At 41.7% G+C, this 24,157-nt stretch overlaps 1 protein-coding gene across 31 annotated transcripts in view; it reads right to left on the reverse strand.

Annotated features, from left to right (window-relative positions):
* ANK2 (ankyrin 2) overlaps positions 1-24,157 on the reverse strand; it is a 568,387-nt gene that overhangs the window by 223,026 nt on the left and 321,204 nt on the right. For all 31 annotated transcript variants that reach the window (XM_061585294.1, XM_061585292.1, XM_061585317.1 and 28 more), the window contains exon 2: positions 13,370-13,471. In XM_061585294.1, the coding sequence (XP_061441278.1) occupies positions 13,370-13,471 (102 nt within the window). The remainder of the gene's footprint in view (positions 1-13,369; positions 13,472-24,157) is intronic.

The raw sequence follows: 24,157 nt of genomic DNA on the forward strand, positions 1-24,157 counted from the left end.
GCATTAATAAAGTCTCTGTTTGCTTTTGGGGGAGCAGAAGGATAAGTAAGCATGTATGGAAGTCAACACATTTCCTATTATATTCTTTTTCAAATATATCTTCAAACAAAATGATGTAGCATACTGGATGTGAAATCTAGAGAACTGTGGGGAGAAGTACAGCTGAGAAATGGAGATTACATAATTAGCCTGGAACAAAATGCACATCAATAGTTTCTAATTACACCGACTGAGAAAATGTGAAAAAATATCAAAAATGGCAAAGAACGATTTTTATCACACATCTTCTGAACATTAAAAAAAATGTGTTTGACAAAGACAGTATATAGCTTTGATCCTCTGGTTCCTGATCTAAACTAAAATCACATCAGCTACACTACAGTGCAGAATCTCAGCAAGATTGAAGAGTCTGATTACAGTGATATGATTATAACTGGGAGCTTCTGCTTGGATATGGATGATATATCTAGCTTGATCTATACAAATAAAATTGACCAATGCCCTTCTTGTCACAACATTTGTGTGTCAAGTTCATACAGAGAGAGATGCATTATCTGTGACATCTGCACATAACTGCAGTGAATGGGTGTTCTAAATGTGTACCTTATACCAGGTATCATCTTTCAGCTGGATCTATTTTGACTGAGTCACTGTTTACCTACGCTACTCTGCTAAACGGGAAAACTAGGCACGTACTCAAAGGAACTTGCACTTTTTCACATATTCCAGAGCTAAGTCCATCTATTTACAAGTGCAAGCTGGCAACACTATTGGAAGAAAAAATGAGAGGCCTGGAGCAGCGGGTAGCCACACTCAATAGTATAAGAGAAAATGATGATTTCATAGACAGAACCCTAGAACAACAACAGCAAAGAGAAGTACAGGAGGTGGAAGAACAGCAGCATGTTGAAGCAGAAGAGGAGACTATTGTGGAGGGGAACAATGAAGTGGAGGAAACTCCATGAAAAAGGTTGACAGTTTGGAGCAGGAGAGCTAAAAGACACCTTTCACTGGTGAAACTATGGCACTTGGGGATGAGACTGGAGGACAACCTGTAAAGGAAGAATTACAGGAGACCTTGCCCAACAGCGAGCAAGAAGGTGGAGCTCAGTCAAGCAGGGGCAATGGAACTATGCCCCACAAGAAGAAAAGAAGAGTAATAGTAGTGGGAGACTCCCTACTGCGTGGGATTGAAGCCCAAGTATGCCGAGAAGACCCATGGACTCACCAGGTATGCTGTCTCCCTGAAGGACAGATTACAGATGTGACTGAAGGGTTGCCATCACTCATAAAGCCCACTGACATGTACCCCTTTTTTTCTCATCCATGTGGGAACGAATGATACTGCCAAGCACAGCTACGAAGAAATAATGCCAGACTTTAAATCTCTGGGAAGGAAACTCAAGGACTTTGGGCCCAGATAGTTTTCTCATCCATCCTTCCAGTACTTAGAAGTGGAGCAGAAAGAGAAGGAAAAATATTCCAAGTGAATGACTGGCTATGAAGGTGGTGCCGATGTGAGAGATTTGGATTCTGGGACCATGGGATACACTTCCTTGAATATCAACTGCTGGCAAGTGATGGGTTGCACCTCACAAGGACTGGGAAGAATGTGTTTGGCCACAGCATGGAGAACTTCAACAGGAGAGCTTTAAACTGAATCCTAAGGAGAAGGGAGACATAAACTTGGAGGTAACAATTGACGAAGGCTTATGCACAGGAATAGCAACTGAGAGAATGGCTCCAATGGGGAACAATAATAGTTTTCATAAAAATCTAGAAAGGAAGCCAGACCATAAATCACATGGTCTTCGATGTCTGTATACTAATGCCCAGAGTATAGGAAACGAACAGGACAAACTTGAACTCTTAATACAGGAGATTAAATATGACTTGATAGGTTTATCTGAAACTTGGTGGGATGATTCTCATTACTGGAATACAACTGAAGGAGATAACATGTTCAAAAAGAACAGAAGAAATAGAAAGGAAGGTGGAGTCTTGCTATATGTTAAAAAAATATATATTCCTACAGAGAAATACAGGAGGATGAAATTGGTAGCCCCACTGAGAGTATCTGGTTTAAAATAAAAAGGGCAAGAAATACAAGGAACATGGTGGTTAGAGTCTATTACCAACCACCCAATCAACTAGGATGACACTTTTGAAAAGCAAATTGCCAATGTTTCAAGGAGACACAATGAAGTAGTAATGGCGGACTTCAACTACCCTGATATTGGTTGAACTTCCTGACTTGTGTTGGAGATAACTTTCTCCTATGGAAAGTGGAAGAAGCAACTAGAGGATCAGCTATCCTTGACTTGATTCTAAACAACAGGGACGACTTAGTGGATGAAGTGGAAGTTATGGGCACTCTGGGAGAAAGTGAGCATGTTATACTTTATTTTAAAGGAAGCAAAACTGGCTGAAGAACTCTCAGAACCACTATTATTTTTGTAAAATTGTGGAGGATGTTAGAAGTGTTGGATCACTGGAGAAGGGCTAACATTGTCCCTATCTTCAAAAAGTGCAAAAAGGAATAACCTGGGAACTATAGAACAGTCAGCCTGATATTGATCCCTGGGAAAATTCTGGAGCAGTTTATAAAGCAGTCAATCTGTAAGCACCTTGAAAACAGTGCAGTGATTACTAGAAGCCAACATGGATTTATCAAGAAGAAATCCTGCCAGACTAATCTTATATCATTTTTTGATCAGGTAACCTCCCTGGTAGACTATAGGAATGCTGTGAACAAACTGGGGGGACATAACGAGCGAGGTACCGTAGGGCTGGTTCCCGGGCCCAGTGCTCTTCAACATTTTTATTAATGACTTGGATGAGGAGGTGCAGGGAATGCTTATCAAATTTGCAGATGATACAAAATTGGGAGAGATAGCTAATACCCTGGAGGACAGAAACAAAATTCAAAAGGATCTTGATAGGCTTGAACATTGGGCTGAAAACAACAGAAATTTAACAAAGATACATGCACAGTTCTACACCTAGATAAAAGAAGCCAAATGCACAGTTATAAGATGCAGGATACCTGGCTCAGCAATACAATATGCAAGAAAGATCTTGGAATTGTTAATCGCAAGCTGAATATGAGCTAGCAGTGCAATGTGGCTGCAAAAAAGTCAAATGCTATTTTAGGCTGCATTAACAGAAGTATACTTTCCAGATTGTTTGAAGTACTAGTTCCCCTCTTGTCAGCACTATTTAGGCCTCATCTTGAGTAGTGTGTCCAGTTCTGGACACCACACTTTAAGAAGGATGCAGACAAACTGGAACAGGTTCAGAGGAGGGCAATAAGGATTATTAGGGAACTGGAACAAAGTGCTATGAGGAGAGTCTGAAAGAACTGGGCATGTTTAGTCTTGAGAAGAGAAGACTGAGGGAAGATATGATAGCACTCTTCAAGTACTTGAAAGGTTGCGACACAGAGGAGGGCCAAGATCTCCTCTCAATCGTCCCAGAGTGTATGACACGGAATAATGGGCTCAAGTTACAGGAAGCCAGATGTCAACTGAAGATGAGGAAAAACTTTGTAACTGTTAGAGCAGTATGACAATGGAACCAATTACCTAGGGAGATGGTGGGCTCTCCAACACTGGAGGCCTTCAAGAGGCAGCTGGATAGCCACCTGTCAGGTATGCTTCAAGTTGGATTCCTGCATTGAGCAGGGGGTTGGACTCGATGGCCTTATAAGTCCCTTCCAACTCTCCTATTCTATGACTAAACCCTGGAGCTAATTACAAGTTTGCTGTGGGAGGGTGAAGGAGATAAAGGTGAAGACACTCTTCAAGTGCAGTGAAAGCAATATGGAAAGAAGTAGACAATATATTCAGTGCAGGAGTTACGAGAAATAACAGAAGAAACAATTCTTCAGACTTTGTAGAAAAGGTGTATGTCATTACAGTGTTCTGCATGTGATTCCCTACCCCACTCCGTAGCATGTACTGAACATATGAACGTGCCTTGCATCGAGTTATTGAGCCATTCACTTATATAGTTCAGTATTGCCTAACCTTAGTGGCAACAGATTTCTAGGGACTTAAAACATGGCTCTTTTCCAGAATGTGCTAGCTAATATTTTTACTGGATATTTTATTTATTTATTAAAATATCTATAAGCCATGCTTTTTATAAAAGTATATCAAGCCAGCATTGCAAAATACAAAAATATGATAGAATATTTTTTAAAAAAATGTTAAAAACAATAGTAAAAGCATCAAGGATGCCAGGGACTGTACCTGGGGTCCTTCTGCATGCGAAGCATGTAAGCTGTGCCCCCTTACTACTGAGGGAGGAGAGGCACTGTGTTGATTTCAAAACCCTATTATCACCTGTTTTCAAATTTTAAGAAGAAAGGTAGGACATATGATTAAAACAAATAAACAAAAGTGTGCAATGCTGGAGGATATCCATTCTGGCTGGAAAAGGGGATGCTGTTTCCAGCCACAAAAGGTATAATGGAAAATTGAACTGTCATTCAGACACACAGCACTGCACTTGACATTGTCTGCCTCTAGGGAAAAATAGCTTGACTTTCACTGGAAGATACTTTTATCAATGCCACTCATGGACAATCTACCCTAAGAAATCCCTGGAAGATGGGATAAATCTGGTTTGCATAGATGGCCACACTGTACTCTTCACATTTTGCCAGTTCAGATTGAACTGGCATGTAAACAATATCCAGTTATGTTAAGTGTTCAGTAGCTTTTAACTGTTGATTAAAGGCAGGTGCTTGCTGCAGGAGTGCCTAGTTGCTTCCATTATTGCTCTACCTGCATGCTTGTAAATATCAGAGATATCACAAAGACACCATACATCTCCAGTACCCTCTCATTTAGATTAATCTAAACGCTTTATGCTGGTGGATTCCTCACCACCTGCAGAATCGGAAAGCACTTAACAAATATTTAATTATTTACTTAATTTCTGTCCTCCTCTTGAAATAAAACCTCTCAGAGCTGCTAACATAATAATGGGGGTAAGCCCCACTGAATTTTATAGAACTTACTTCCAAGTAAACATGCTTAAGATAGTAGTGCAGGTATGGTTTAAGAGATTTTTTCATTCTCAATTCACATGTATAGACTTGAAATAAAGTAAATTTGTACATCCTTTGCATGCACTGAGGTCTTTACCAGAATAAAACAAACTAGCTGGCACTTGGGTAGTTCTGATTACTGCATATGGCCATTAGCTACTTGATTCAATCTGCTATAATACATGTTAAGCTTTCCTCTAAAAATACCCTACAGATGTAGGATCTGCCTGATGCCACATAGAAATAGCAAGGGAAATCTCAGACTTCTGCACTTGGGATCACTGAATGCCAAGTGCCTTGTGGAAGAAGATACACTTGATTTGTAGAAAGCAAAAGGGACACACTCCCTCACACCATGCCCAAGAGCAAAACTAGCATTGCATAAAAATCAATAAAATATGTCCCTGCTGATGTATATTTTGTTGTTGTTGTTATGTGCATTCAAGTCTATTACGACTTACGGTGATCCTATGAATCAGCAACCTCCAAGAGCATCTGTCATGAACCACCCTGTTCAGATCTTGTAAGTTCAGGTCTGTGGCTTCCTTTATGGAATCAATCCATCTCTTGTTTGGCCTTCCTCTTTCTCTACTCCTATTTTTCCCTTATTGCCCTTGAAATTTAAATTGAAGAGGAGTAGGTTTATATTCTGGAAAAATTGGATTTTGGAACAATTTGTCCATCTAGAATATCTGTGTCTGCAAACATCACAGCAGCTGTTAAAGCACTGTGATAAAGTTGACTTCATCCCTTCATATTTACTTAGTCTTGAGACTTTGGATTTTTTCCCTTTCTCTGCAGAATCAAGAGATTACAACTGTAGGAGAGACAGAAGGCAGAAGACTTACAGGAAGCAAAGTTGCTAACATGCCTAAAAACTTTTTTAAGGGAAGACCCAGGAGTTCTATCTTGCTTGCAATCATAATACAGCTGGAGTCTGGACGGAATTTCTCTATAAGAACTGCCTGTTTAATTTCAACCTATTCTCATCCATTGTTCTTCTGTTAATCTTCATGTAATTGCATTGTGAAAGGAATGGCCATCTTTTGCTGTTATTTATCATTTATATAGTACTCATTGATTATATAGTCAAAACATACACAGACTCCATTTAAACGTTAGATGAACCTTGGAAAAGCACTTACCATGGAAGTATTCACATCTTGTTTAAATGCTTTTAACATATGCACCAAGCCTTACACATACTGCATGCAGCATTAGCATGCCAGCAGTCAGTGTATAATTGTTTGATGCATGTGAAAAGAGCATTTAAATGAATGGGAGCCATGTAGAATGCTTACAATAGCAAGTGATTTATCTGTGGCTCATGATGACATGTCTAAATTGAAGCAAAGGCTGTTTGCTTCATCCCAGCTGGAGACAAGGAGGAACAGAGAAGTGAAGTGGTCACAACTGAACAGCATGCATCAGCACACTATGTGTTTGAGGTAAATGATAGTTTATTTTTAACTACGGCTTACAATGTTGTGTGAACTACTCAATGTATTGCTTCAGGCCATCCATAAAGAATATATCAGAGTAACCACAATCATGGTCTTTACTAATTTCCTTCATACAGATTGTAATTTGTCTTTCTTTTGATCAACCAGAATCCCTTTTCTAATATATTTATATCCCTTCTTTCTCACTCTTCAGGAGCTCATTGCTCTACAGGAAACAACCAATCAAGGCAATTTGAAGTCACAAGAAAAGTAAAAAGATGAACTAGTGATTTGACAGTATAAATCAACTTCCAATAGTTATATTCTAGCCCTTTTTTCCCAGAGGTATAATCAAAAATTAATTAACCAAAAATTAACCATTTTAGATACTCAAAATGATATTTATTTATTTATTTATTTATTTATTATTTAATTTGTATCCTGCCCTTCCTCCCAGCAGGAGCCCAGGGCGGCAAACAAAGCGGTAAAAACACTTTAAAACATCATAAAAACAGATCTTAAAATACATTAAAACAAAACAGCGTTGAAAACATTTTTTAAAAAACTTTTAAAAAGGGTTAAAAACATTATTAAAAAACATATTGAGCAATTCTAACACAGACGCAGACTGGGATAGGTCTCAACCTAAAAGGCTTGTTGAAAGAGGAAAGTCTTCAAAAGGCGCCAAAAAGATAGCAGAGATGGCGCCTACCTAATATTCAAAGGGAGGAAATTCCACAGGGTAGGTGCCGCCACACTAAAGGTTCATTTCCTATATTGTGAAGAATGAACCTCCTGATAAGATGGTATCTGCAGGAGGCCTCACTTGCAGAGCGCAGTGATCAACTGGGTATATAAGGGGTACGACGGTCTTTCAGGTATCCTGGTCCAGAGCTATATAGGGCTTTGTACACCAAAACATTGTACACGAAAACAGGTTTGAGGCTTTAAACTTAGTTGACAGAGAACCAGAAGAACTATGGAATGAAGTCAGAGACGTTATCAGAGAAGAATGCAAAAAGACAATACCTCTAGTTAAAAAGAGAGAAAAACCTCAATGGATGACTGAAGAAACTCTTCAAATAGTTAAAGAGAGAAGGAAAGCAAAAGCAAAAGGAGATAGAAACACGGTCAGAACCCTAAATGCAACAATACAGCAACTAGGGACAAAGAGAACTATTACAATAGCTACTGTATAGAAATAGAAGAGGATAACAAAAGGGGTAGAACAAGAGCCTTGTTCCAAAAGATTAGAGAAATGAAATGGAAATTTAAACCAAGAGTAGGGATGTTGAATAATCAACAGGGGAACACACTGAATGACCGAGATGAATAAAATGAAGATGGAAGCAATACACTGAAGAACTGTATAAGGAATGCCAGGATGACAGATTCATTCACGGAGGAACCATATGATGAAGAACCAGCAATTTTAGAATGCGAGGTGAAAGCTGCTCTTAAAATACTTGGAAGAAACAAATCACCAGGCATAGATGGTGTCATGGCCCCGTCAGAGGACTCATCAGACCAGGATGACTCAGGAGTAACAGCAGCAGACCCAGAAGCAGTAGACCCAGAAGGAGAAACGGAGGAAACTCCTGAGAACCCAGCTCCTTCTCCCCCTCAGCTGCAGAGCACCCCAGACACTGCTAAAGCCCTTCAGCCAGACGCAGACAGTGAACAGGATACTCCCCCCTCACCTGCAGAACGTAGACAACAGAAGGTCAGGCAGGAGAGGGGCAGGCCTGTCCACTTAAGGCCAAAACACTGATGGCTCACACCTGCTGACAAACCTGCTCCTTAAAAGTCAAACCTTGGCTTCAGCTTGTTGCTGACTACAACGTCAGGCGTGATCACTGTGTGTCTTCCGATCCCCTGAACCTTGACTTGGACTGATCTCTCGGCAAACTAGACCCGGACCTTCACTGACGTCTCTTCTGGATTTCTGGCTTGGCATGTAAGCTTCGAACGGCCTCTGCCCTTATCTTGCTTCCTCCTTGCTAGCCTGGCAGATTTATAGCCAAGCTGCTGGCTGAGGACTTACGGCCTGGCAATTACCAAGAAATCTCCAGCCCTGCCTGCACCCCCACCAACACTGCTGTCTCAGTGAAGAGCTGATAGATGGCATAGCAATAGAGTTGCTACAAGCTACTGAGACTGAATCTGTCCAAATTTTGACAAAAATCTGTCAAGAAATATGGAAAACTAAACAATGGCCCACAGACTGGAAGCGTTCCATATACATATCCCAATTCCAAAGAAAGGGGATCCCAGGGAATGCAGTAATTATCAAAATATTGCCTTAATATCCCATGCAAGTAAAGTAATGCTCAAGATTCTACAACAAAGGCTCTTGCCATATATGGAGCGAGAAATCCCAGACATCCAAGCTGCATTTAGAAAGGGAAGAGGTACCAGAGATCATATCGCAAACATACGTTGGATAATGGCACAGACCAAGGAATTTCAGAAGAAAATCACCCTGTGCTTTATACATTAAAGCAAAGCCTTTGACTGTGTAGATCATGAAACACTATGGAATGCTTTAAAAGAAATGGGGGTGCCACAGCATCTGCTTGTCCTGATGCTCAACCTATACCCTGCACAAGAGACTACCATAAGGACAGAATATGGAGAAACCGATTGGTTCCCCATCGGAAAGGATGTGAAACAGAGGTGTATTTTATCACCCTATTTATTTAATCTATACGCAGAACATATTATACGGTAAGCAGGATTGGACCAAGAAGAAGGAGGTGTGAAAATTGGAGGGTGAAATATCAATAATTTAAGATATGCAGACGATACCATACTTCTAGCAGAAACCAGTAATGATTCGAAACGAATGCTGATGAAAGTTAAAGAGGAAAGCACAAAAGCAGGACTATAGCTGAACGTCAAAAAGACTAAAGTAATGACAACAGAAGATTTATGCAACTTTACAGTTGACAATGAGGACACTGAACTTGTCAAGGATCAATACCTTGGCACAGTCATTAACCAAAATGGAGACAATAGTCAAGAAATCAGAAGAAGGCTAGGACTGGGGTGGGCAGCTGTGAGAGAACTAGAAAAGGTCCTCAAATGTAAAGATGTATCACTGAACACTAAAGTCAGGATCATTCAGACCATGGTATTCCCAATCTCTATGTATGGATGTGAAAGTTGGACAGTGAAAAAAGCGGATAACAGAAAAAGCTCATTTGAAATGTGGTGGAGGAGGAGAGCTTTACGCATAACATGGACTGCAAAAAAGACAAATAATTGGGTGTTAGAACAAATTAAACCAGAACTATCACTAGAAGCTAAAATGATGAAACTGAGGTTATCATACTTTGGACACATAATGAGAAGACATGATTCATTAGAAAAGATAATAATGCTTGGAAAAACAGAAGGAAGTAGAAAAAGAGGAAGGCCAAACAAGAGATGGATTGATTCCATCAAGGAAGCCACAGACCTGAACTTACAAGATCTGAACAGGGTGGTTCATGACAGATGCTCATGGAGGTCACTGATTCATAGGGTCGCCATAAGTCGTAGTCAACTTGGAGGCACATAACAACAACAACACCAAAACTACAACCTTGAACTTGGCCCGGTAGCAAATGGGCAGCCAGTGCAATTCTTTCAGTAGTGGGGTGACATGTTGGCGATACCCTGCCCCAGTGAGCAGTCTCGCTGCCACATTTTGCACCAGCTGCATCTTCTGGACCAACCTCAAGGGCAGCCCCACATAGAGCGCATTACAGTAATCCAGCCTGGAGGTTACCAGCTAACAGTGGTCAGGCTATCCCGGTCCAGAAATGGCCACAGCTGTCTCACCAGCCAAAGCTTGTAAAAGGCACCCCTAGCCACAGAGGTCACCTGGGCCTCTAGCGACTAAGATGGATCCAGGAGCACACCCAGGCTACCGACCTGCTCTTTCAGAGGGAATACGACCCCATCCAAAGCAGGCAACTGACCAAACTCGGGAACCACCAACCCACAGTGCTGTCAGCTCTACACTGCATCAGCAGTGCCAGGGGGGGGCTGGAAATTCCTGGGTCTTTGGCAGGGAAGGAAAGTCCTTAGCCAGCAGTCGGGTTGTAAATCTGCCAGGCCTATCCGAAGCGTACTTGCCGAGTCAGAAGTCCAGAAGCGAGGTCAGTGGAGGTCCGGGATCAATTGCCAAGGAGGTCAGTCAAAGAGATGCTGCAGGGAAACTAGGTCTACACAAAGCCACGCCTGACGTTGCAGTCAGCAACAAGCTGCAGCCAAGGTGTGCCTTATAAAGAGCAAGGTTGACAGCAGGTGTGAGTCCTCAGCGTTTGGGCCTTAAGGAGACAGGCCTGCCTCTCTTCTGCCTGACCTTCTGCTGTCTACGTTCTGCAGGTGAGGGGGGAGTATCCTGTTCACTGTCTGTGTCTGGCTGCAGGGACTCTGCTGTATCTGGGGTGCTCTGCAGCTGAGGGGGAGAAGGAGCTGGATTCTCAGGAGGCTCCTCCATGTCTCCTTCTGAGTCTGCTGCTCCTGGGTCTGCTGCTGTTACTCCCGAGTCGTCCTCATCTGAGGAGTCCTCTGACGGGGCGGGGCCATGACAAGTGCCTCCATTTTGCTAGGATTCAGACTCAGTTTATTGGCCCTCATCCAGCCCATCACTGAGTTCAGGCAGCGGTCCAGGGCTTGCACAGCCTCTCCCAATTCAGATGTTACGGAGAAATAGAGCTGGGTATCATCAGCATACTGCTGACACCTCGCCCCAAAGCTCCTGATGACTGCTCCCAAGGGCTTCATATCGATGTTAAACAGCACGGGAGACGGTACCCTGCGGCACCCCAGAGCACAGCTGCCAGGGGGCCGAAAGACAGTCACCCAATGCTAATCTCAGAACTACCCTGGAGATAGGATCGGAACCACTGTAAAACAGTGCCTCCAATACCCATCTCACCAAGTCGGCCCAGAAGGATACCATAGTCAATAGTATCAAAAGCCACTGAGAGATCAAGTAAGAACAACAGGGTGGCACTTCCCCTGTCCTTCTCCCGATAAAGGTCAGGGCAACCAAGGACGATTCAGTCCCATAACCAGGCCTGAAGCCAGACTGGGATGGGTCTATATAATCTGTTTCATCCAAGAGGACTTGCAGTTGCTGCAGCACAACCCTCTCAATCACCTTCCCTAAGAAGGGAGTATTTGCAGCCAGTCGGTAGTTGTCACAAACCAATGGGTCCAGGGTGGGCTTTTTCAGGAGTGGTCAGATCGCTGCCTCTTTCAAGGTGGCTGGAACCACTCCCTCTCGCAATGATGCATTGACCACACCCTGGATCTACTCAGTCAGACCCCCTCGGCAAGCTTTAATAAGCCAAGAAGAGCAAGGGTCAAGAGGACATGTTGCTGGCTGCATCATCGTGAGCACCTTGTCTATGTCATCAGGCCACATCAGCTGAAACCGTTCCCAATAAGTTGCAGCAGACGTTGCACTGGACACCTCATTGGGAACTAGAGTAGATGTGGATGGGGCATCAAGACTGCTACGGAGGCAAGCAACTTTACCCTTAAAGTATTCTTAAAATGGTAACTAAATTTACCAGACTCAAAAATCCTTGGATTTATGGGGAGGCAAACCTAACAATATGAACAGTCCTGAATTACCATTTCATGTATTTTCCTCAGTACTGCGGTGGGTGATGCTGGTAAGGATGACATATGACTGGTGCTTTACATCACTATAGGCAGGAATTATTTATTACTAGCACACATTATTAGCAGTCTCAATTATGTTTGGAATGTGAACATCAATAAGGAAAGAAAGTAAAAATTGTTTGCCCTGTAATGTAGAGGACAACAGAATTATTCAATGTGAATTCAGTTTTAAGTTATCTATTTGCAAAGTAAATATGCACTCTGAAAATGATGGACTTGGGGACAGCATAGGATCCACAACACCCAGAGGAAGAAAACAGGTTGTCTAGACCTCTTTAAAATCTGATGATGTATTTATAGTAAGATCGTAAGTCAATATTTTCCTTAGCTCTTTTTATAGTGCACAATTTAGTAGATCTTTGTATGGTGGGCAATGTAGGAGGACAGAAAGTCTCTTGTGTTTGCTATTTAGGGATGGCAGTTTCCATCTACCTTGCCCCACCCTCTGGCCCTTGAAGCCTTCATAAGGCAGAACAAGTGGGGGGGGGTCTGGCCTTTTTTTCTAGGTATAAACAGTTTCGAGGGGAGGAGAGGTTAATAAGCACTAGTGCCATTAGCTTTGGTATGTAAAGATATTGAATAGTATTAATTGACCTATTTGTAAATTTCATACTCACTTTTTGATGTATTTTAATTGTTGAATTCTTAGTGCTATGTTGCAGTGCTATTGTAACTTTTATTCTCTATTATGTTTGTGCACTATTATCGTAGACTGTTTAGTTTCTGTACTGCTGTGAGCACAAGCACATTTGTTGAAAATACAGTTCATAAATAAATTGACTATGACTATCGGGCATCAGTTCTTCCACTTCACTGATGTGGAAGTGATCTCGGGTGGAGGAGGGACATTTATTCATTTAGAAATATTTATAAGCCACTTAATCAAAGAGCTCTTTAAACAGTGTACATAGTAACATTGTGAATAAAACACAGCTAATATGCATAAAATCATTTAAAAACAAATACACATAAAATAATTATTATGAAAATGGGCTCACTGAAAGATCTTTCTGAACAAAATCTGCACCCCCCCTTCAACAATCAATTCATTCCAGGGAGAAGGGGGGAAAGGAATAAAAACACTCCTTTCCTCCTTCTTTTCACCCCCAATTCCTTGTGCAGCTCCCACTTCCCTTGCATATTACAACAAAATCTGTAAATCATGAGCCCACATATGGACACTTACCTGATTACAAGTATTGATGTCTATTCCTCCCTTTAAATATTCCACTACTTTGTCCAGATTGCCAGCCCTGGCAGCTCTCAGGAAGCTTGCATTGCTGTCAGACTGTGAAAAGAAGAAGCTTTTGAATTTCGGCTTTGAAGGTAAGCAACGCAAATATGACCAAAGAAAGGACTTGTATATTTGTTACTGAATTTTCAGTTCTGAAGCATTTCACTATTGATTCAGGCATCCCTCATCTAATACAGATTACATGAATAGAGATAACTGTTTACCACATAATACCACATACTATGGTGTGCATGTAATCACATGGGAAGCCAATAATCAAATATTTTACCATTATTTTCCAACAATATTTGCCAACAATGCTCTCAACATTGTTCCATCCCATTACCCCTAGACCACTGCACTTCTGTGGAAAAATGTGAAAGGGTATCTATGCGTATACAGCTGTAATATGCCGGTACAGCTCTGGCTAATGTGTGGAGATCCAGAAAAAAAGAGCAGTGGGTATGGCAACTTGGGGGCAGGGCCCTCCCTGTACTACACATTTAGTGTGTGTATAGAAGGAACATTGTAACAGGTCCAATAGATTGATGTGGAACTGAAATCAAAAGGTTATGTGAACACTGCCTCAGTGAGACAAAAAGAATACCTATGACTTCTCTAGTTAGAAATATAAAAGAAACACAAAAACAGCATCCAAAACATACAAAATTATTTGTATACAAAAGTTAATCACATTATTTAGAATTTTGTCAGAGCCTCTCATTCCAATAATACATACTTTGCTTTTCAAATAATTCACAGAATACACAAAGGAACAAAGGTTTTATACTCTTGTCACATTTTGTCCCTTCTTTGCTTGTTTCCATGTGTCTGTCTAAGCCAAGGATGGAGAACCTTTGACCTTCTGTGGATAACAGCTCCCACTAGTCCCAGCCAGCACAGCCAATAATGGACAGCCACAGGTTCCTCAGGCATGATCTAACCCTTCATGGTTGCTGTGTCCTTGGCATCTCCCTTTTCCCACATTCATCAATAGCACACAGATGTCTTTAAGGTTTTTGCCAATCTTATCTCAATGATCCCTTCTGCAATCAACTCCCAGCCCTGATTCAGCCCTCTGTCTTCTTCACACATTGTTCCTTGAGGCTCAAGCTCCACAGCTTACAGCCTTCTCCAGCTGCTTACACACATCATTTTATTGTAGAAAATACAGAGACCGAGTACTTGGTTTTTTTCTACATAGTCCACACATAATCTAGATCTATTGCACATTTCCCCCCCTGAAAAACTCTTCTTGAGAAGCTGGTTTCATTCTGAAAATAAAACCTCACTGCAGATAGATTATGCACTGTTCCACAGTGTGTTCATTTGAAAACAGATTTAGAAGGTCCTGACACACACACACACACAGAGAGAGAGAGAGAGAGAGAGAGAGAGAGTTTGAAAACAGATTTAGAAGGTCCTGGCAGAGAGAGAGAGAGAGAGAGAGAGAGAACAGATTTAGAAGGTCCTGGCACAGAGAGAGAGAGAGAGAGAGAGAGAGAGAGAGAGAGAGAGTTTGAAAACAGATTTAGAAGGTCCTGGCAGAGAGAGAGAGAGAGAGAGAGAGAGAGAGAGTTTGAAAACAGATTTAGAAGGTCCTGGCAGAGAGAGAGAGAGAGAGAGAGAGAGAGTGTTTGAAAACAGATTTAGAAGGTCCTGGCAGAGAGAGAGAGAGAGAGAGAGAGAGAGAGTTTGAAAACAGATTTAGAAGGTCCTGGCAGAGAGAGAGAGAGAGAGAGAGACCACACCTGTCCAATGGCATTATGGGTGGGTGTATACCACTTTCTTCTTCATTCACTTGAGAGGAACAATCTGATCAAGGGACAGTTTTCAAACATATACCAAGTAACCACACCCAGCCTCGTGGACATCAGGATCTAGAATCAATCTAGGCTGAAAGCAGCATGTTGAGGATGAGCACGAACTATTCCAGATTGAAAAAAAAACACATTTATGTGCTACAAATGGATTAGTGTGCACACAGCCCTTTTCTCCTTTCCTGCAACCATTTTGCCTCCCCTGTTGCTTTAGATCCCCAATTTCCTTAGCTTGCTAGTATTGTGTTCCCATGCCTTCTTAGGGCTCCACTTCTTTGCCCTTTCCTATCAACAAACCACAACCCTCCTACAAACTGTGTGACAGTCCCCCCTCTCAAATTGACGTTTTATTTCCTTAACAGATCTGTACTGTTTGTCAGAACTGTAGGAAGGACCCTGCCTCCCACCAGTTAAAATGTTCACCTATTCTTTGATATCACAGCAGATCAATCAAAGGCTTAGAGAAATGCTCACAAAGCTTCAAAGCGGTTATTGAAACAAAAAAAGTGTTACATGATTATATGTACAGACAAGGGAATCTTTGTCCAAATATAATCACCATATGAAGCACAACCCTATCATGTTTACTCAGAAGCAAATCCCAGTAAGCTCAGTGGGATTCACTACTTCATAAATGGGTTTATGATTGTAGCCTTAATCTAACTATTATGCTATTTTCTCCCTAGAAAGTGAATTGGGTATGCCACCAATTGAGGGGGCTCTCTAGTATGGTAAGACCTAGACTCTGCAGCTTTGAAGTGGATTGCTCAAAAATCAGTAAGACAAACACATCAATCACATTTACACACTGATACACAAACATAATTGTGAATCCCCAAATAGGTGATTTGCCATTTGATAAATTTTCCTGGAGAAATGGATAGATGAATGCTATCACAACAGGATTTAACTGTGGCTACATTTAGGAACATAAGAAGCTGCCTTATACTGAGAGACCACTTGTCCATCTACCTCATTATTGTCTACATTGACTGGCAGAAGATCTCAGCAAGAGTCTCTCCCAGCCCTATCTGGATATGCCAGGGATTACACCTGTGACCATATGCATGCAACGCAGATGTCCTTCCACTGAGCTATACTCCTTCCCAGAGTTTGGAAAATTTACTTTTTGGAACTACAACTCCCATCAGCCCAATCCAGTGGCCATGCTGGCTGGGGCTGATGGGAGTTGTAGTTCAAAAAAAGTAAATTTTCCAAGCTCTGCTCCTTCCCAATTTATCTCGGAGTGAAATTATATGAGAATACTGGGCAGGCCTGGCTTCAGCACACCATAATCTTTGGACAGGTATCAGGACCCCAACCCCCAGGAAGGACACACAGCTGATCAGCCCCAAGCAAGGAACTGCCATTTAAATTTGACATAATGTCCTGACACAATGGCCCTTCAGGGCATTGTGGGAAATTTTAATGGTGCCACTAGGAGCCACCATTTTATTTTCCCACTTTCCCCAGAGCGATGCTATGTTAGGGGCAATGTGGAAAATTTAAATCATGCCTCACTGCCCAGTGTTAATTTGAATGCTACTAGGGTCCTACTGGAGTAGATGGGGGCCCAACAGTGAGCACTTTGCAAGTTGTTGTTGTTGTTATGTGCCTCCAAGTTGACTACGACTTATGGCGACCCTATGAATCAGTGACCTCCAAGAGCATTTGTCATGAACCACCCTGTTCAGATCTTGTAAGTTCAGGTCTGTGGCTTCCTTTATGGAATCAAGCCATCTCTTGTTTGCCCTTCCTCTTTTTCTACTTCCTTCTTTTTTTCCAAGCATTATTATCTTTTCTAATGAATCATGTCTTCTCATTATGTGTCCAAAGTATGATAACCTCAGTTTCATCATTTTAGCTTCTAGTGATAGTTCTGGTTTAATTTGTTCTAACACCCAATTATTTGTCTTTTTTGCAGTCCATGATATCTGCAAAGCTCTTCTCCAACACCACATTTCAAATGCGTTGTTTTTCTCTTATCAGCTTTTTTCACTGTCCAACTTTCACTTTGCAAGGGTCCCCCTCAAATCTGGAGACAGCCCTGTTTTGGGGAAAACATTACACATGCTAATTCTTGTTTGCACCTGTCATTAGAGCCAAAAAAGACACCTGGGGGATAATTCATGGTCCACATAAATCAGGGTAATCCTATGGATACCCCAGTAAAGCATTTGTGAGTTTGTCAATGAGAAAGGAACGAAGCAGCAGCAATGGGTATAGGACACAAACAGTCATGCTGTAATGATTTTATACCACTCCCAGAAATGGAAAGTTATGGCTGAAACTATAACTGTATTTGAAGTGGGATTGCACACTTTAGTAATCCTCATAATATATCCCCCTCTAGGTGTTCTCTCCCCTCTTGACATAAATAATGAAATGAAAATTACATTTTGCAGGACCCCAGAACACACAGAGCACCATCATTTTAACCATTCTTGTTAATACTGACCAGTCATTTCCATAGTCATCATTGCTTTTCACAACACACACATTCAAAACAACAAAAATGATTATCTCTTCACTGCACTCTGGAGTCGTTTCTTTTATTATTGTATTTTACTCCAGCACACAAAGATATAAACGTATTTAAAGGAGACCCTGGTGCATATTATGTGGTCTTTAGTGTCTAGAAACCAGACCATATGACTTAGCACACTGTGGGGAAGAGAGAAAAGGCAATACAGGTATTTGCATTACCAGAGCCTTCTTTAATGCGAGCCAGTGAAGCACTGTAACCATGATGCAGCAGCAATGTCTGTCACATGCTTGAAAGACATAGTCTACTGCCAAAGGAGACTTTGTGCAATGCAGCAGAATCTTTGATTACAAGTGCAGTTACTAAAGGCAGAAACCTATACTGCTACCTAATTTATATATATTTTTATTTGATTTCTTTTTCACAAATAGGTATGAGGATTTTGCATTTAAAATATTTTATTTTGTTGGTTGACATTGGCTTGCAAGCATTCAATAGGGGTAAAGTCAGCAAGGCTTGGGGCCAGAGTGGTACTGTGGTGGCAGACTTTGTAGAGAACACCCGCCCACATACAACTGAATGCACAAAGGGTCTGCATGACTGCGTAACCTGCAAAAGCAGGAGACCTTACCATGTGGAGAGGCCACTATGCACATACATAAGACGGCTTTCTACAGACCTGATGCTGCTCCCCCCTCCCACATGTTTATTTTATCTCTCTTGAACATCTGTAAAGGGTTGAAGCTGGAATGCCATACAATCATGACAATTGCCTAGGTTAGAGATGGGGAACCTCAGACCTAGGAGCCAAATGCAGCTCTCTAGTCCTCTCTATCTGGCCCTCAGGCCTTTTTCCAGGATGACACCCAACCCCAGTCATAATTTGCACCCTCCTTGGTTGTTTTTGCCTGGCTTCAATGTGTCCTTGAACTCTGATAATGTTTCTTGCTTGCCTGGATGGAGGATAAAGAGGGATGTATCAGTGTGTGCACAAAGTACTGTAGACTACTGTACAAAGGTAACAGTTACATTTAATGTTCAACCCACTTTTGCCTCTGGCTCTGTCCACCACTGGCATGTGGCCCCCAGAAGGCTGCTCAGAAGGGAATGCAGTCCTTATGTTAAAAAAGGTTTTCCATCCCTGGTCTAGACAAAATACTGGGCATAATTGTTTTATTTCATATATGTAGAACAAATGGGAAGAGTACTGACTTACTCTAGTTTTTTCATATGATTCACCATGCAAATAGATATATAACTACATACAGTGGGTCTTTCAGTGGTTTTGGAGGGGTCTCTTTCTCTCATGAAATGAGACAAGAAGCTGAATGTACTATTTATCTCACCAAAATACTATCAGGAAAAGCAACATGAAGGGGAAAAAAATAGAAATAGCCACTGCAACATCTTGAGACAAACCTAATCAGATTACAGGACAGGTACGTATTGTCTTGTTGTTTTATATAGGTGAGCACCTTCTGAATTTATATGTTATGCTTTTCTTCTCAGACCCAGGCAGCTGCTGTGAAGAGTGTTAAAATAAGCTGTAGAAACTGATATTTAACAGATGGGCATGTGCTTCATGTGCTAGCTAAAAAGCCTGGCCATTCTAATTGTGAATCTTAATGCAGGAAAAGCAGACTGCATATTTTACCTAATCATAAGCATGTATGGACCAGCGGTATGTAAACATCCTCTAAACTTACCAGTCAAGATTTGCAAGCCTGTCAGACCATCTCCAGCTAATAAAAACTTTGCTTTTCCTCCCAAGCCTTCCCAATTACTCAATTTTTCTCTGCAGCATTTAATTCCTGTTGGCTTCATCTTTTATCTATGGATTTGTATCAAGATTGTTTTATTCTTTCTTTCATGTTTTATACCCTGCTTTTGTATACCACTTAGGTATTTTTAAAATGTTATAAATTCTGGGTTATAAATTCTGAAATATAAAAATTAATTAAATAAACTGTCTCTAGGTTGCTGGGTTTTTGAGTGTGTGTTTGTTAAGTAATAAAACAGATTAAAAAACTTTCCCAGTTGGTGCTCCTTCAGTACATAAGACTGAGGCAGAACTGAAGGCAAACAGATAGCTCTCTTTTTTATACACATAAGCGAGTTCCACCATGACCAGTGTGTGAGCAGGGGACTGGTTGATGGTTCTCCTGCTGGTTCAACAAACTTGAGAGGCCTCTGCCTCCTCTGGATGGCTTACCAGTTCTTTTTTTTCCCACCCAATCCTCAGCACTTTCCTTTTATGTACATTCTTGGAATGGCTGAGTGGTCCCAGGCACTCACAATCTTTGTGCTAAAACCAGGATTCTTACTTCTGGGTTGGCCTGTGGCAAGGCTGCATCCACAAATGTTGCCATTTCCAGGTTAGTGTGGAATTGGAGAGTGGGAAAGCCCTACAACAAATAATACCTCTGCATCCGGTGTGTGCATGTGGCTCCCAATCAAGTGATAGAATCCACATAAGGAAGCTTGCTTCCTACACTGATCTCTCTTAAGAGATCAAAACTAATGATTCTTAACTCAAACTAGGCTAAAGCTGAGGACACACACACACACTTGTTTTTTATCTGTGCTTCTTCCTTGAGCAGGGATGGGGAACCTTTTTTCAGCCCCAAGAACCTCATTCATTTCTGGGCAACTTTCTGGGGGCCACATACCAGTAGTCGGCAGGCAAAAGTGGACAGAACAATGAATGTAAATATTACGTTTGTTTGTATAGTAGGATCTAGTTTCTACATATACTAGGGTTGCCAGTTCTCAGGGATCCCACTGGAGACTCAGGGATGCTGTTGCTGTTCTGACCTCCAGTCATACTCACCCGCATGTCCCTGAATCTCCAGCTTTTGTGGATGCCCACCCAGCCGCGCATGCATGTCCTAGCTTCCAGACACACATACGCTAATTCCCCCCTTGCTTCTACCTGGTTCAATGCCTCCTTCCTTTGCCTCTCTCTCTCTCTCTCTCTCTCTCTCTCTCTCTCCTTTGCACGCACGTGCATTGTGCCACCCACCCTGGCAGCACAACAACCCACCAAGCTGGGGAGGGGGAAGGACTCCATTAGCTTTCCCAACAAGCACCACCCCACATTCTCATTGCCTGCCCCTGAGGCCCAATGAGAGCCCAGGCTTCCTCAGCAGCGGCGCAATAGGAGAGAGAACATGAGGGAGGAACTTGGAGCAGGTACGACGTGAGTTGGCTGGCTGGCGTGCTGGCTGGCTGGGTTGCGGGAAAGGGCATGTCACTAGGGCCCACCCCATAGCATCGCTGAGGCTCACCCCATGACATCACCCTGTGACATCGCTGGGCCCCGCCCCGTGACGTCACTACGGCCCGCCTCCGTTTTCTCAGGTTTTCGGATGGTTCCGACCCGGCAACCCTAATATATACTCATATACCCCTCTTATTTCCCATCCAGACAATCCAGCAATGTTCTCAGAGGTGAAGGACACATTCAAGCCATCCAAAAACAATCAGGAGAGTGCAAAGGACTAGGAAGGGGGTTTCATCCTGGGAAGAGTACCAAAGGCCAGATAGAGTAGTGAGGGCTACATTCATACCCCAGGCCTGAAGTTCTCTACCACTGAGAAAACCAAATAAATAATGGTATGCTTTCCTGTACTAGTTGCTTTTTATAGATAAATTAAGAGTATCTATCAATTTAAATGTTGATCCACATTTCTAATTCTGGATATTGATTTTATAAAGTATTTTTGTGTCTCACCTATTCAAACCACCATTATCTATCTTGCATTTCTTTTCATGCCATTAATTTACAACATGAAGTCTCCATAGTTACAAGCTAAAACTGTCCTTAATCCACCTTAACGTGTTTGTCTCTTGTTGTGCTTATGGTACTAGGGTCAGCCAACACTTAAGGATCCCTGGAATGTCTTAACATGCCCACTGGATTTGGCAACAGAGAGTCAGCCATACTTCTAAGTCACATTAATTTTCAGGTTGCACGCTGAGAACTAAGATCATATTACCCAAGCCAGAAGAAAACATATTACATGACTCTGAAAAATGCTTACTTGATAGGTAATTTAAAACTGCAAGTTATTTGCTTTCAAATTCAGAATAAAGGTATGGAGCTTACAGTTTTCATGTTTTGCTTTGAAAGCAGGGGGTGCTGTTTTAAGGCACTCTGCAAATACTAACAAAATCAGCCTCAGCAAATAAGTTCATAATAAAACAAACCATTATTTAAAAATAGCAAGAAAAAGTTAAGATGGCAGATTTAATGTGATTAACATAGACATCTGTTGCCAGAACTTGTGTTCCTCATCTACTGTTGCCAAATCACAAAATCTGATTACTTCTATGACTGATAAGAAGTAGCCTTAGAATGCCCTGGTAAAAACAAAAGGAGAATTCCCTTATAGGGACTCTGGCTTTCTACCTCCTAGTGACTGTGCACTTATCCATTTTTTGTTTTGTTAAAGCAAGTAGAGGGAGGACCTGCTACAGGCAGCATTGCTTAAAATTCATTGCTTTCTTGTTATAGTATAGAATAGTAGATGCCAAAGATTAAGGAACAGAGATTGTGCGGCCAAATTGGCAGGACTGCCAGGGACCTTCCAACCTTCAGCTGTCATTTGAGTAGCCACACAAAATTCAAAAAACGTGGCTAGGAGACCACTCAGCATTGAAACTGGGGAAAGGGGTAAAAATGCATGTGAAGGAGCCAGGAAAATATGGAACTATCTCTGGATGGTAAACTGTTTGGTGCACTGGAAATCCAGATTACGGGGGCACAAGTCAAGTATAAGGACGGCAAGATTCAAGTGAACTGCGTACACTTCTACATCCCACCCCTTCCTTTATGCACTATATAAGAAAAAATCTGCTTATATCTATGGCATTGTCAGATAACTACTTGAATGCAAGTCATAAAAATGTTCTCCATGAAAACAGAATGCCTTCTACTGGCTACCCTGGTACTCCACAGGAATATACAGTTTCTCATAGTTAAGAAACACAGGTTTAAGAACATAAGAACATAAGAAGAGCCTGCTGGATCAGGCCAGTGGCCCATCTAGTCCAGCATCCTGTTCTCACAGTGGCCAACCAGGTGCCTGGGGGATGCCCGCAAGCAGGACCCAAGTGCAAGAACACTCTCCCCTCCTGAGGCTTCCGGCAACTGGTTTTCAGAAGCATGCTGCCTCTGACTAGGGTGGCACAGCACGGCCATCATGGCTAGTAGCCATTGATAGCCCTGTCCTCCATGAATTTGTCTAATCTTCTTTTAAAGCCGTCCAAGCTGGTGGCCATTACTGCATCTTGTGGGAGCAAATTCCATAGTTTAACTATGAGCTGAGTAAAGAAGTACTTCCTTTTGTCTGTCCTGAATCTTCCAACACTCAGTTTCTTTGAATGTCCACGAGTTCTAGTATTATGAGAGAGGGAGAAGAACTTTTCTCTATCCACTTTCTCAATGCCATGCATAATTTTATACACTTCTATCATGTCTCCTCTGACCCGCCTTTTCTCTAAACTAAAAAGCCCCAAATGCTGCAACCTTTCCTTGTAAGGGAGTCGCTCCATCCCCTTGATCATTCTGGTTGCCCTCTTCTGAACCTTTTCCAACTCTATAATATCCTTTTTGAGATGAGGCGACCAGAACTGTACACAGTATTCCAAATGCGGCCGCACCATAGATTTATGGTGCATTATGATATCGGCTGTTTTATTTCCAATACCATTCCTAATTATCGCTAGCATGGAATTTGCCTTTTTCACAGCTGCCGCACACTGGGTCGACATTTTCATCATGCTGTCCACTACAACCCCGAGGTCTCTCTCCTGGTCGGTCACCGCCAGTTCAGACCCCATGAGCGTATATGTGAAATTAAGATTTTTTGCTCCAATATGCATAATTTTACACTTGTTTATATTGAATTGCATTTGCCATTTTTCTGCCCATTCACTCAGTTTGGAGAGGTCTTTTTGGAGCTCTTCGCAATCCCTTTTTGTTTTAACAACCCTGAACAATTTAGTGTCGTCAGCAAACTTGGCCACTTCACTGCTCACTGCTCACAACCATCCATAGAGTTTTAGACTACAAGAATCTCTAGTTGAACAGCAGAAATTAGGAGCAATGTGGCATATTAAAATTTTATCCAGAAATAACTTACTGCATATTTTATTATGCCTTCCTATAGTTTAAGCTTAATACAGTCACATTGAGGCAACTCCTACAATTTTGACTCAATTGACTTCTTGGCTGATTTCAGAGACTATTCTCAAAAACTGGAATTATTCACTTGGAAATAATTTTTTATAGTAATACACATTTGAGATCCTAATAATTCCTGATTTTATGAGGTTTAAGACTTTTGGTAAGGCAACATTATGATTTATTTTACATTGCACTGCACTCACAAATATATATTCTATAAAGGGATAAAGACGTTGATATGCTAT

Source organism: Rhineura floridana, chromosome 9, assembly GCF_030035675.1.
Source record: "Rhineura floridana isolate rRhiFlo1 chromosome 9, rRhiFlo1.hap2, whole genome shotgun sequence".
Lineage (NCBI taxonomy): Eukaryota > Metazoa > Chordata > Lepidosauria > Squamata > Rhineuridae > Rhineura > Rhineura floridana.